The 14052-nt window shown below is 46.4% G+C and overlaps 5 protein-coding genes across 5 annotated transcripts; 4 read left to right on the plus strand and 1 right to left on the minus strand.

The window, feature by feature from the left end:
• Nucleotides 1-196: 196 nt before the first annotated feature.
• On the plus strand, nucleotides 197-1644 carry PHALS_05920 (FOG: Transposon-encoded proteins with TYA, reverse transcriptase, integrase domains in various combinations; the record flags this gene model as incomplete). The annotated part of the gene is made up of 4 exons (XM_024723241.1): nucleotides 197-696; nucleotides 1380-1405; nucleotides 1477-1561; nucleotides 1638-1644. 4 exons carry the CDS (start codon nucleotides 197-199, stop codon nucleotides 1642-1644), a joined length of 618 nt encoding a protein of 205 aa, XP_024574238.1.
• Nucleotides 1645-2297: 653 nt separating this feature from the next.
• On the plus strand, nucleotides 2298-6776 carry PHALS_05921 (Nuclear pore complex, Nup98 component (sc Nup145/Nup100/Nup116); the record flags this gene model as incomplete). The annotated part of the gene is made up of 1 exon (XM_024723242.1): nucleotides 2298-6776. The coding sequence occupies one exon, from the start codon at nucleotides 2298-2300 to the stop codon at nucleotides 6774-6776; it is 4479 nt and encodes a 1492-aa protein (XP_024574239.1).
• A 156-nt stretch (nucleotides 6777-6932) lies between these two features.
• On the plus strand, nucleotides 6933-8109 carry PHALS_05922 (uncharacterized protein; the record flags this gene model as incomplete). Its single annotated transcript, XM_024723243.1, has 3 exons — nucleotides 6933-7029; nucleotides 7097-7224; nucleotides 7294-8109. 3 exons carry the CDS (start codon nucleotides 6933-6935, stop codon nucleotides 8107-8109), a joined length of 1041 nt encoding a protein of 346 aa, XP_024574240.1.
• Nucleotides 8110-8227: 118 nt separating this feature from the next.
• Nucleotides 8228-9622, plus strand: PHALS_05923 (FOG: Leucine rich repeat; the record flags this gene model as incomplete). Its single annotated transcript, XM_024723244.1, has 2 exons — nucleotides 8228-9412; nucleotides 9473-9622. The coding sequence occupies 2 exons, from the start codon at nucleotides 8228-8230 to the stop codon at nucleotides 9620-9622; spliced, it is 1335 nt and encodes a 444-aa protein (XP_024574241.1).
• A 117-nt stretch (nucleotides 9623-9739) lies between these two features.
• Nucleotides 9740-12697, minus strand: PHALS_05924 (Uncharacterized conserved protein; the record flags this gene model as incomplete). Its single annotated transcript, XM_024723245.1, has 1 exon — nucleotides 9740-12697. The coding sequence occupies one exon, from the start codon at nucleotides 12695-12697 to the stop codon at nucleotides 9740-9742; it is 2958 nt and encodes a 985-aa protein (XP_024574242.1).
• Nucleotides 12698-14052: the final 1355 nt, after the last annotated feature.

Here is a 14052-nt window from a genome sequence, read left to right on the forward strand (position 1 = left end):
AGAAAACCCAAAATCCGGGTCACCAAGTATTCGTTCGTTTCAGTCGCTGGTCGGCAGTTTGCTAAGGATTGCACGATGCACGCGTCCAGACAATGCGTTTGCGGTTCACAAAGCCACGCGCCAGACATATGCACCGCGCGTACAAGGCTGGAAACTCGCAAAGAGGATAGCGCGCTATCTTAGTGGCAGCAAGGTGATGCGGCTTAAATTGCGCACAAATACCGGCCGCAACGAACAAATATCGCTCGAGTCTTACCGTGATGCCGACATTGCTGCCGACAAGGGAGACAGAAAATCGCTCACTGGTGCCATCGTTTTGCTAAATGGGATGCCTGTAAGCTGGGCAGCCAAGAAACAAGGTGGCGTCTCTCTCTCGACTATGGAGGCCGAACTCGCCGCGGCATCTGAGACGGCACGCGAGCTTCTTGGTATTCAAGAGATGCTTGAAGAGGTAGGACTTGCACCGACTCAGCCTATGTCGATGCATGTGGATAACCAGGCCACGATTCGCCGGATAGAAGGAGAGACTTCGTCTTTAAAAGCTAAACACTTCGACGTGCGCCTCAAGTTTGTTAAGGACTTTGCTCGTCGCGGCGTCGTTGAAATGCGCTACGTCCGGTCCGAGCTTATGCTCGCGGACTTACTGACAAAGGCGTTAGACCAGCACAAACTTGCAGAGCTGCGAGCGCTCGTGGGGTTGCGCTAATTATGGCGGCGGAGACACGATCGCGGGGAGGAGTGTAAGAAGAACGGCTTACAGCATACGTTGCGCGATCGAATTACCATAGGACGACATGATTGCGCTCACGATGACGCGTCATGATTGCGCTCAGATTAACGCCATAGGAAAGGCTTAGAGGTAACTCGGAATAGTGAACTAAGGACCTCAATATACTCACTTCGTCTTTTTTTAATAAGGTAGTTGTGTTAGCAAGATCATGAACGAGCATGTCAAGTGAAATCATTATTTTGTACATTTTACACGCCCAACCGAGTCTGCAACTCATTCCATAAAGAATCTATACTCTAGGTGGATAGCTTCTCAAGCACTAAAACGGAAACTCGCACAAATGGATTTTTACTTTTGTAATCAGCTAATTGCTCTTTTCACGTCAGTTACATGTAGCTTTTCCGCAAATTTGTTTAACTGTTTTCGATTCGCCAACGCTACTCGCATCGTGTTAAAGGGTCAGTCTGGCTACAAGCTAATCGGCAGGCGATGTCAAGATGCTAAGCGTCTTACATTCCACATTCAGATTTATGTCTTAAAATCGCTATATGCTTAGTACATGTGTATATGTAGGGCACGGTCAACTGCATGTTGCTTCAGGATTATTCATGTCAGCAAATATTGATCTCGAATTAATACGATTATGAAGTGGCAAATCAGGCTGTCACAAATTGGGTCGTTACAAATGTTGTTGAACTTCGCTTCATCGAAAGACTTTATTCTAACTCAAATTACTGTTTTGTCAGAGGCCCATGAGGCAAAGTGCGCGAAATTTACCACCAGACGTTTACCTTCATTCTCGACCGTATTATTTCAATTGTTAGACAAAAGGTTGCACGTCTTTTATAGTCTTACGCTATGGTTGGCGTCTATTGTGGCTGTAATGACCATACTTTTATAACTTAAGTGTATAAGGGATGCATCCAATGCGATATTGTAGCATGTGACCGGTGATCTGAATACCTCGGACAGAGTAATTCAGACTGCCAATGCGTTAAGACAACGTTTTTGGCTACATTTGACTTAGTAAGTCCTTCATTTGACATTATATTTATGGAGGATGGATGTGATGTATAAGATTAACGAGAAGTGAAAATCGATAGTTGGTACGATGGTTTGAAGCTGGGACGCTTTCACATTCTTACATTTGCTCAATTTAATATGTATCACTCCATGGACGACAAATCTTCCAGAATCTTGTTTTAAAAATATCTAGTAATGAAAATCACCTTCATGTTGCTACGGTACTGCTAAGTGTACGATTAAAGATTAAAGAACTATGATCGTCTAATCATAAAAAAGCAGCTTCCCTCACTAGTCTTCGACAAACGTGCTAGCAACAGCACAAACGATAGATGAGTTTTAAGGCCAAAAAGTCCAAAGAGCAATTACTACAATAGATCGAAGTTTGGCGGGAAAAGGTGTGAGCACAATAAAACCTTAGCAAAACCGAAAAAAACCTATTTTATCTCTAATATTGGCCGTTCTAAAGCAAAATTAACCGAAGAAACAAACCGCGTAGTTCCCCCTCAACTTATATTAGCTCGTTTACCAACCGCCTGTTGAGATGCTGACAAAGAATGCATCGCTAAGCGCACCACTGGACAGTGGAGTGCACCGTCTTAAAGCGCGTCATCGCCGCCGTGAAGCTGCGGCGCCGTATACCAAGCATGCGAAGGGAAATGAAGACGAGAAAAATGTCGAGTTTGGTGGTCAGGAAACGTATACCACCAATAATCGGCGTGGAAGTGGCTTCTTGGCTCGTTTGGCAAGTTACATTCCTATCGTGAACAAATTGGTGGCTGAGGAAGATGACGAGAAGGAAAGTGAGCTGCAGCCAACTATGGACGATAGTGTCGACATCCAAACGACACAGGAAGATGGAAGTGATGATGAGGATGAGGATGGCGACGGTAATGCTGAGATAGTAGCAGAGGCTCCGAAAAACGATGACGAAAAGAGAGAACTAACACCCGAATCTCAACAACAAAAACAGAAGGGTTCAATTCTTAGGAAGGAAGAGGTGCGGGAGTCCATTTCTCCCGTGACACGCACAGCTCCTTCATTTGTCACACCGAAGAATTATTCAGCTACACCTCCTCGACCATACAGTAAGCGTGGATCTCGTAAGTCTCGCTCACCTTCTCGAGACAGTAGCGTAGAAAGTGGTGAGTGTAGTCCGGCCTTTATACGTCAAGCACGAAAGCGCGGTGACAAGCGCGTGTTTCTACCTGGTCCTTCGCATCAGTCTAAATCGTTACGCATAACGAACTCACAACACCGACGAAAGTCGACGTCACCTTCACCCCATGAGTCCGCGCTGGCTGTGATCAAACAAAAAAAGACCATCACTCTAGAGGAATTTGAAGTTTTGCAGAAACAGCTGCACGATATGGTCGAGACAACACCACAGACGCAACTTGCTAAGACGCAAGCAGCCCTGGTCAATGGACTCGAGCATCCGTTTACGCGTGGATTTCCTGGACCGACCTCGTTTCCTGGGTACGTTCCTGGCTCAATTGCACGCTCTAACCACGGTGCGATGATTGTCCACGATGAGAGGAAGAAAAACACGGATATTACATCAGAGAAGGGTCTTCCTTTTGGTGAACGCCGTCGTAATCATGTTACTCGTCCTATTGTCTTTTCTGGTTCGACTTTGCGTGGCCAACTGACGCGTGAAGAGCGTTTAATGCGCAAGCCACGTCCGTCACGATTATTGACCGGCGCGAAGCGCGATAGTGCTGCACGCAATGCCTATTCGGCGGCAATTGCCGAAAAAGTTTTGTCGACGCTCAACAAGGTCCAGAATCCATTAGAGCAGGAAGCCCAGAAGCCCACACCTTCGACGTCTTTGTCATGGGCAAAGTACCACCTTGCGTTGGATTCTAATGACACAAAGTCGTTGGATAATGGTTTACAGAGCGTAAATAACGAGATCGCACCACCTATAAGTACACTGCCTCGCGTCACGTTTTCTCAGTCAGGTCAGAAATTTACTGTTATGGAAACGCCTGTTAAGAGCATTGCGAAGCCAGTAGATAGTATAACACCGCAATTTTCTCCGCAAACAGTCTCAATGACCCCAGCACTTCCTGTCAAATGCAAGTCACGTGTTTCAAAACAGCCAACTACGGAGAGAATTGGCAATTTTGAATTTACACATCCCCTTTGTGATGAAGGGTCAATGCAGAATGATTTGGATGATGAGGACTCTCGCGTACAATTTACATTTTCCCCACCACCGAGTCTGTGTGAGCCGCCTGCAAAAATCACCTGTTACAAGTCTGTGACAAAGGCTTGTGGTGGTGCTGCTCCTTTCAATCTTGTGTCCTCGTCGCCCAAAGTAACGATAATGGAGAGAGTATCGGAGGCATCGAGGACGAACGAACACGAGATGCCGAAGGCTGCTGTAATCAAGCCTATCGATGTAGCCAAAGCGAGTGAGAGTACCACTTTGATCGCCCCGACGCCAGCTGCAAGTGGTGCTGTGAACCCTCTTGCGAAGTTTATGCAGTTGAAGCCAGGACAATGGAAGTGTCCGGGATGCTGTGTCTTGAATGAAGCTTCGAGTGCAAAGTGCCCGTGCTGTGAAACAACTAACCCGAACGGTGATAAGGCACTTAAGGTCGCTTCTTTGACAACGCCTAATGTATCTAAGTCGACGTTATCGAGTGGGTTCACTTTTGGTGGGCCTGCGAAGTCGACGCTATCGAGTGGGCTCACTTTTGGTGGGCCTGCTAAGTCGACGTCATCGAGTGGGCTCACTTTTGGTGGGCCTGCTAAGTCGACGTTGTCAAGTGATATTACGTTTGGTGGGCCTGCGGCGGACTCTAAAACGGATACGGCTAAGCCGAGTGATGGCCTGATTACGGCAGGTGGCTTCAGCTTCGGTGCATCCTCTGCTGATTCAAAAAAGGAAACAAACAATTCAGGCGGATCTATAACGTCCAGTGGATTTTGCTTTGGTTTTCCACCGGCTGGTGCAAAGACCGAAATTGATAAATCTGCCGGCGTAACTTCGAACGAATTCAGCTTTACGGCTCCAACTCCAGCGCATGGCTCAGGAAAATCGGGTGGTATTGAAAGTGGTCTTGTAGCGCACGGCGCGTCTGAGTCGACTATCGAAAGTCCAACTTTATTTAAGTTTTCGGCGCCTGCCAAGGAGGCCGATAAGGCGCTACCAGGCATCCCGATTATTGCCAAGACGGCAACCAACGCTGCGTCTTTTTCTTTTGGAACTCCTTCTTTGCCAGCTATGGATCATCATTCAATTGATTGTACTGCGAATGCCGCTTCAAGTACTAGCGAAGCAGAGACTAAGAAAGGCAAGCGTAAAGCTTCTGCGGTTGAAGAGCCGATTCAAAATGTCGACTCGTCGATTATGACAAGTGATGTCGCCAAGCCGAAAGACGTGTCCGCACATAGATCAGAAAATGCCTTAATTTCGACACAAGCAACCTCAAAGGATTCGGAACGTCCAATTAAGCGCTTCGCCCCGATTTCTGTTGCCTCTGACTCGACATCTGCGACATCTGTTTCGGCTTTCTCTTTTGGTTCTACATCAAAGCCACCTCAAGCGCCAGCCAAGGAAGCTACACCACCGATTACATTTAATATGACGAGCAGCATCACAGACGCCGAAAAACCAAAAGAAGTAGCCTCTTCCTCATTTAACTTCGGTGCAGCCAGCTCCATTGAAAAGACAAAGGACAGTAAGCCGGTAAACACGTCACCGCCGAAGTCCGGCTTTACGTTTGGATCGATATCATCGACCACGGCCCCGAATCTAAGTTTTGAATTTGGGCAGCCGAAGTCGAAAGCTCCTGATTCAAATTTTGGTGCCCCTTTGGCTAGATCAGAGGATGTCACTTCTGGTATTAATGCTTCTACTGGCGTTACCAGCCAAGTCTCGACAACTTCTGTTTCTAGCAGTGCCCCTACATTTAGCGTTGCTCCACCTTCATCTTCAAGTCCGTCTTTTAATTTTGGTACATCGACGCCAGCGTCCACTGCTGTCACGGTTTCGAAGGCGCCTGCCTTTACGTTCGGCTCGTCATCATCAGGTCAGTCTTCTGCAATTTCTGGCTTTGGCTCGTTGGGTCCAGCTCAGTCGACGGCACCTTCTGGTTTTGGTTCGTCATCGTATCAACCTGCAGCACCATCTAACTTCGGTTCAACCGGGTCGACTCCCTTCGGCCAGATACCTGCATCGGGTTTTGGCTCAACGTCTAACGCTTTCGGATCGGGCTCCTCATCTGGTTTTGGATCGGGGCAAAGCAGCGGAGACTTAAATAGCTCGTCTGCCACTGGGCCTACGATTGCGGTTGCGCCAAATACACCCGCTGCACCAGCCTTTTCTTTCGGTACATCTATTCAGACCCCGGCTCCGAGTGCGCCTGCAGCCGGCCAGCCTGCGTTTTCATTTGGCACATCCAGTGCCCCCACTGGATTTGGAACAACAGCCGGAGCTTCTGGTGGGTTTGGATTTCCACCAAAGGGTGGAAATGGCGGGTTCCACTCTACACCAAGTAACTTTGGATCTTCCAGTCCTGCCCCGGCATTCGGTAGCCAGCCTCCTACAAAATCGGCGTTTGGTAACAGCCTTCCGCCTCCAACTGGAACGTTTGGTGGTCCGTCGTTTGGTGGACCAGCAGTAAGCGGGTTTGGAAGTGGTCCTTCCAGCTCCGGGTACCGTACGCCTAGCCCGACTTCTGCATTTGGCAATGCTTCTGGGGCTTCGACTTTTGGTGCTGCTCCAGCCTTCGGTGCCACCGCTCCTGCTTTCGGTGCTACCTCTACTCCTGCTTTTGGTGCTACCTCTACTCCTGCTTTTGGTGCTACCTCTGCTCCTGCTTTTGGTGCTACCTCTGGTTCCGCTTTTGGTGCTACCTCTGCTCCTGCTTTTGGTGCTACGTCTGCTCCTACTGCAGGTGCCTTCAGTGCTCCTCCTACTGACGGTGGATTCAATATGGGTGCCGCTCCTCAGCACGCAAAGGGTCGGCGTATTCTGAAGGCCAAAACTCGCAGTCGGCGGACCTCATAGAAGCAAGAATCAATCAATCCATCATGTCATTTTATAATTACCAAGGCTCACTAGACTGTCAGTAAGCCGGCGCAAAACACAATTTTATTTCTTGATATAAAAAGCTTAGAAATTCTTACTGCGAAAATAGCATCCTTCTTGTCGTGACCAAGCAACATGGTCGACATGACGGGGACATCTTCAGCAGCAATTAGCATTGACAACTACAAGGGCGTTATGCTTTGCAATCGGCCATTTCATGGAGTTTCTAGCGGTAAAAGGCAAAATGTTTTCCCGCATGTTGATATTGGACTGTTGGTCTCATGGTATGATTTGAGCAGTAACGAAAGAATGTCGGCAAGGAACAAAGTCAAATAATGATATGATCGACAATAGTAAGGCAGCCTTTTTGGCGGGTAATCCAGGCGAGCCGCTTGGACTAAATGTACCGATACTTAGTGAACCTGCGGTAAGCTTTTATTGTTAGTAGCTCATACTTGCGGCTAAGGATTGTGATTTATGTGCGTCATTGTTCTAGCATGCTATCCGTCGAGATAAGAAGGATACAGCCTTGTCGAAGCATCGAAAGTGGCTCTACGATTTGCAAAAAGAGCGTGCTCGACTTCAGGAAACATTGACTGAAGAGGAAGAAGCATTACAAAAGCGTCGAGAGAGGTTTTTGCGGAGAGAAGCAAAGCTGCGTGAGACAGCACGCAATGACAATAATGAAAGTGACGATATATCAGGCACTGGACCTGCCGAGGAGAAGAAAAGAGATTTAAATCGCCCTATGTGGGCTCTTACAAAAGCTACAGCTGACGAGAAGCTTGATATGTTAGAGGATGCTGAAACAAATGATCTGATAGATTTCGCCAATAATCTTGATATTGATCAATTTATGGATGACGTGGAGACGAAAGCACGCGTTGCTCAAGTTGAGCAACAATTAGCTCAAGTGCAGTCAATTGTCGATCATGAAGAGGCGGAAGAAAAGCGTATTGAACGAGATCAACAGCGGCTTGAGGATAATGCCAACAATGGTGGCGCCATGATTGAAAATGACGTGTCTCGACTTGGGGACCGAGCTGATTTTAAAGATAGCGACGATGATACGAAAAGCGTAGCGAATAGCATATTAGATGAGTGCAAGTCGATGCGCTCGGTACACTCAGTACGGTCTATCGCTGCTATAACAAAGCGGGTCGAGGCAAAGCTTGAAGTATCTGCTTCATCTGAATCAGACAGCACTTGTGTACCACGTATCGTGACAATTGATGAAGCAGATGGAGCACGTATGCAGATCAAGACTCTTCCAAGCAATTTACCCTACATTCATCGGAATCCTGCCATTTGAAGACTTATCAATACTATATTCTAAGAAAATCAATTGCAAATCCGTTTTAAAATCATCTATTCCAAAGCGTCGCTTTGATTCTTGTTTTCTACAAAGTTTTCAGACACTTCCTTGGTGTATGATGAGTCAACGTGACATATCTTTACAAATACAAGAGGCGAAAAAGCATGGCATGCTTCACCTGATTCAGTACCAGCTCACAACAGTACCACCAGATCTTTTTTCAAAAACCACGTCAGGAGCTTTCCTATCCAGTGGATTAACTGCCCCACTAATTCGAGTCGATCTAAGCTTCAATCACCTGGAGGGTCCCCACGCAATTCCAGACACAATTGGATCGCTCGCTACTCTACGTGAGCTGTACGTAAATAACAATCCAAGACTGACACATCTACCAAGCTCGCTCGTCCATTGCAATGCTTTACAAGTTCTCGATGCCAGCTCTACAGGACTTGTTGCCCTCCCACCCGAACTTAGCCGACTGCAAAATCTTCATTTCATTACCATTGATAACACACCTTTGCAGAGTCGTTGGGAGGTGAAGGGCCTTCTATTGAAAAAAAATGAAGCCAACAGTATCTTCATCTCCCTTACTAGCGATACCAACGCCCAACAGACAAATTGTAAGTCTACGTCAACCATGCTGACTCCATGTCAGCAAATCTTGCAAAAGCTAAGACGCAAGGATGAACGCGAGCAGCTCAAACGCGAGTTATATAACGCTCTACGCGATAGTGCATACCGCCTCCAGCGTCTCGAAGACAGTGCAGCAGCAAGTGCAGTACTTCAGACCGCGTTACGGCGTGTGCTTAAACAATTTCCAAAAGCTGTTGAGATTCGTTCATTGCTTCGCAACGCCGAGCGTCTTTTTCCACGCGATTTCTCAATCGAGATCTTTGAAAATCTAGATGCCGCACACATACGTAATGAGTTCGATGTTTTACAAACTGCTATTGAGCGTAAAAAACGCGCGGCAGACTTAGAGCTCATAATTCGAAACTTGTACGGTAATCAAATCAATTTATCAACTGCAGAACAAATGGTCCGTCACATCTACGACCACATACCTCAGCTGTCCGACATCAAATTTCTTGTCAAACACGCGTCGAGACTTTTTCCAAAAGACGTGGGCAGTGTGGACGGCAAACAAATTCAAACAGATCTTATCAATTTACAGCAACGGTTCGCGCAAGAGCGTGCTGCTGCACTTGACAAACTCCAAGCAGCCGTCAGAAATTTGTACAACGAGGATGAACCAGCCAATGTACGAGAACTTGTGACCAGCGTAGCTCAGTGTTTTAAGGTACGATTTTCAGCCAAAAACCAGCCTTGAAATTGTATCAGCTTTTGCATTGTCTTACAGAATACCAAGGAGCTACTCAGTCTTGCGGCTGATGCTTCCAAACTTTTTCCCGCTGAAATTTTGGATGCAAACGCCGTCGAAATCCGTGCCAGTTTCCTGCGCATTAGATCAGACATCATTGGAGAAGGTAGGGGGCACAAGCCAGCTTAAATGTTTTTGCTTTCTTGTATCACTAGTCGACGTAGGCACTTGGATTCAAAATCTGAATTTTACTTGTAATTCATATTGACTTTGCATTTAATTTGAGAACAGCTCTTCTCTTCGAGCTCATTCATCCAGCCGTGCATTCATGACTTCTTCCTTCCCATCGCCTTCACTGGAATCTGCATCATTTTTGAAGCCGTACGTATCCGTATTGACGAAGAATGACCCGCACCAGTTATCATTGCTTGGTTGAGTAACTTGCAAATGGGCAGTCAAACTCTCCTCAATTTGATGCAGCTTAAACGCGCGCACTTCGGTACCACTGATATTTATGTGAGTCTGTGCTTGAGCACAATCTTCTGCGCTCGAAAACAGCACTGATACAGACCAATCGTTTAGCTTAGCCATTGTTCGCGTTCTCCGACGATCTTTCCTACCACCGCGACAGCCAGGCACCGGAGTGACGGAGCGCACGGACACGTGCAACACCCGGTCGTCTCGTGCATCCACCGTACAGTATGTACGGTGAATCGGAGCAAATACTTTTACAATACCTTCCCCTTTGAATTCTCTTGGACTGCTATCATCATTTTGCTCCGGAACTTTCTCAACAAGTGCAAATGCCTCTGGATTCATCACCATAAGCAGTTTTGTAGGCATCAGTAGAAAGCGCTGGTCACGAAACATGCACTTCAAAGCGACCATGCCGTCTAATGGCACAGTGCAAGAACCAATACCACACGCAGCACTTGCTAACACACTCGTACGAGGATGGCGATAAGCAACAAGCTGCTCCAAATCGTCGTCCACATAACTTCTATCCACAAGCTCGCGCAGCTTTCTTAAGGTGAGAAATACGCGCATAGCTATGCAACAAACTTCCATTTCGTTTGATGGATGTCTTAATTCAAGCGAGTCCTCCAAAGTTGCCCATGCTGGAGTCTGTAAACAATCATCTTTCTCAAGTGGAACAAGACACTGATACGGAGACGAAGAATCGAACTGTATCTTTTTTGGAAAAGGTTTAAGCTGAAAGCCTGCTAGTTCTGTTTCCAGTACGTAAATAAACAAGTCCACTTCCGCCATTGCGCCACGCATACTCTCCATGACGAGATGTGCGCTGCTCGAGAGAATATTTTGAATTTTCATAGTGTGGGAGTAAAAAAGAGATTGGGTCGACAACGATGGACGTGTATCTGACGTGAGATCAACCAGGAGACGGACACACAACTGCACACTTATTAAACGCATGCTTTGATGTCGCGATAACAGCTCCAAGACAAGTTCCACAAGCCAAGAAGGGTATGCCTCTGGGCGGTCAACGTCATTTCTTTCATTCTCAACTATTACTCCATCATCAGAAACTTCTTCTTTATCTTTTACAATTTCATGCGAGTCCAACGAACCACACGAAGATGATGGAGAATCGGAAAGAGGAGAGATATCTGGTAAATTACAACCCTTCTTTTCTTGAGAAAGCTTGCGATGTCGGAAAGGTAGCAGATTCAGCTCTCGAAGGAGGGAATGGTCCACACCCTTGTTGTTGACAATTGCTGATAGCAGCATCACCACTGTCGATGAGAGGCGTTCATCATGCGAACTCAGCAATGACAATAATGACTGACGGTAACAGTTGGAGCCTTGAAGCACAAACGTCTCTACTTCTTCAACTGGCCACTCGCCCATGGCAAAACGTGTCTGTACATAACACAACGACGAATCACATGTATCTGGGGAATGGGGACGAAACACATGCATTGGTGGTGCTTCTCTGTCCCATCGTTGCGAAGGTCGTGGCGACTGCGGCGCCGTTGTTGTCGAGCTTTTGACTTCGAGATCTTTGCTGTTTACACAACTAAAACATTGTGAACCACTATCCAGCCTTCGTGATCCACTTCCTAACGCTATTGCTGAGTATTCACAACATTCCGTAGCATCCGATGACAGTAACATGAAAGCAATCGCATTTACTAAAGGTGTGTGCTCCAAAATGCCAAACAATCGAGTAAGCAGAAACAGCGCCAGCTGCGTTGATACTCGCTGTGGCGGAGGCCCGCAATCTGGTAAAATACTCGTTGCTAGTAACCATTTGATGTGCCGAGAGAATAGCAAATCACCAATCTTATAGCACAGCTCAGGCACATTTACATCTAAAAGATCTTGTAGATAAAAACAGTGGTCAAGATATGCGTCCACCGCTTCTTCCATTCTTTCAATCGTGGCCGTTCGTTCTGCCGCATTTTGTGCAGACGGCCAGCTATTGAGCAGTCCCTGCAACTTAAGCGTCAAATCGTTGGCCATCTCGACAATATCTCGGAAGTATCTCAGATCGTCGTACTGCAGTACAAATCTGCGTACTCTAATGTCTGATACTCGAAGTACGTTAAGCGTCAACGTTTTAACCGCGACTTTAACCATTGTTTCATTGCATCGGCCGAACTCGAGCGCTCGCGCGTAAAGTGGAAACCGAAAACTTTCACCCACAGCTTGCGTATCCAGAAAAAATTGCACTGTTTCTTCATTAAGTCGTAGTGATAAGGCTTTAAGTAGCGTCACGTACCAATCACGCACGTCGTCGTCTTTATCCACTGCAAATGGACATTCAAGCAAGCGATTAACGTGATTATTACTAAGAATATAGTAAAGAGATGTGCGCGTTGTGATATTCTGCACCAAAATACTCATTGTCTGCAGTAGCTGAACTTGTACCGGCACAGAAGGTTGACTTGCACCCAAATCCACTAGTAACGCGAGCATGTTAGTCTCTCCAAAGTAATCAAAAAATACTCCAGCATCATCGGCAAAATCATCTACAGCCGCTTGAGTGTCTGCTTCCACGGAAACACGGTGTTGGTCCGAGTAGATGAGGAATTCTGATAAAACGCGAAGCAACTCTACGATTTCGGAGTCTGGTAGTGTCGACAAGCGCGTAAGTTGTGCGTGCAGCGACCGTAAATTGCTCAGTGTAAATTCCAATCGTCTTCCTGATACAAAAGCACCTAGAAAGCTGCCGCGTGTACCAACACCACTGCTGCTGAGCGGTGTGCCACCCGACGCAGGGCTACTGGCACTGTTGCCCATGTTAAAGAGAAAATAGCATTTGTTAGAGAGAAACCGCCTTTTTTAGCTTTGAGAGAATAATAATTGAGAAAGTATCATTATATTGAGTTATTGTGCTACTTATATTTCCGCAATGGTGTATTCACCAAATTTGTAATCATTACTAATATGTAGATGTGGCGTTTCAAGGTGTAACATACACCGTACATTGCTTTCACTATTGTGTAAAGCAGCACCAAAGTATGGTAACATGAAATGATCTGTAATAGTGTGGCCGTGAAGGATGGGACTCTGCAATGAGAACACATGGGCTATTAGCTTCAAGATATGCAGTTCAGAGAGTTTAAGTATAGAATATAGAAAAACATATGTAATAAACGAGATATATGTGTCAGTCTAATTGTTACAAAAGAGGTTCTTCTGTACCAATCCATCATCTGTGCGTAAATTAACGCGGACTCGTAGATTGTGATTCAGGGGCCAGTAACAGTAATAGCTTGCCTGGGAGAGATCATCAGCTGTGAAAATTTGCTGGAGAGAACGCCCTGTTGGAAACAAGTTAAGTCTTCACCCAAGTAAACCAGGAGGAGTTCTGAAATTCCCAACCATTTGCATAATTACATAGCTAAAAGCAGAATATATGGAGACTTACCTTCAAACCACCAGGTCCTTCCTTCCTAGCTGTCATTTACAGCATTTTGCCCAGAAGTAGCGTATCGGGCCATCGATTTAGTTCAACAAGTTGTGAGTTCATCACAACAGAATGATAACACCATTCACAATGTGACGGACAAGAAGGAAGAGCTCACTCCAGCAGCAGTATTGCGTGAAATACAGGAGATGATGCTACAGATGAAGGAAGAAGTAGCAGCAATTAGGTCTGATAACGGACAACGTCATCAGCAGCCTTCCGTACTTAGTAGTGCTTCTGCAGAAGCATTTAGGAGTGTCATGCTGGAACGCATCAAGAGTCAATCCCAACCTCACATACCAGTATCACGTGTCTCAGCTCTGGGAGCACGAGATCACCGTAGGTCCTGCGATGAAATCGCTCGCGATGACGCGAGACAGAGAGAACAGCAGTTCCAAGCGAGAGCAACAAGAGGCACAGGGAATGCATGCATTCCCACCACAGCATCAACAGCAACAATTTGGCACAAGGATTCCTACATTGAAGCAAAGAATGCTCTTGGTACCTCCTTTTGAGGGAAAAGAGCCTTTTAAGGGTTTAGGATCTTTGAGCTCTGGGCTTTGCAAGTCATGAGAGATGCCAACATGGCTGTCACTCTCTCTGGCTCTGAATGGCCAGAGGGAATCAAGGTTGATGTGTTAGGAAGCAAACTAAAGGGCACTGCAGCCGATTACTTCCAGAGAAG

This window comes from Plasmopara halstedii, assembly GCF_900000015.1.
Source record: "Plasmopara halstedii genome assembly, contig: Scaffold_292, whole genome shotgun sequence".
Classification (NCBI taxonomy): domain Eukaryota; phylum Oomycota; class Peronosporomycetes; order Peronosporales; family Peronosporaceae; genus Plasmopara; species Plasmopara halstedii.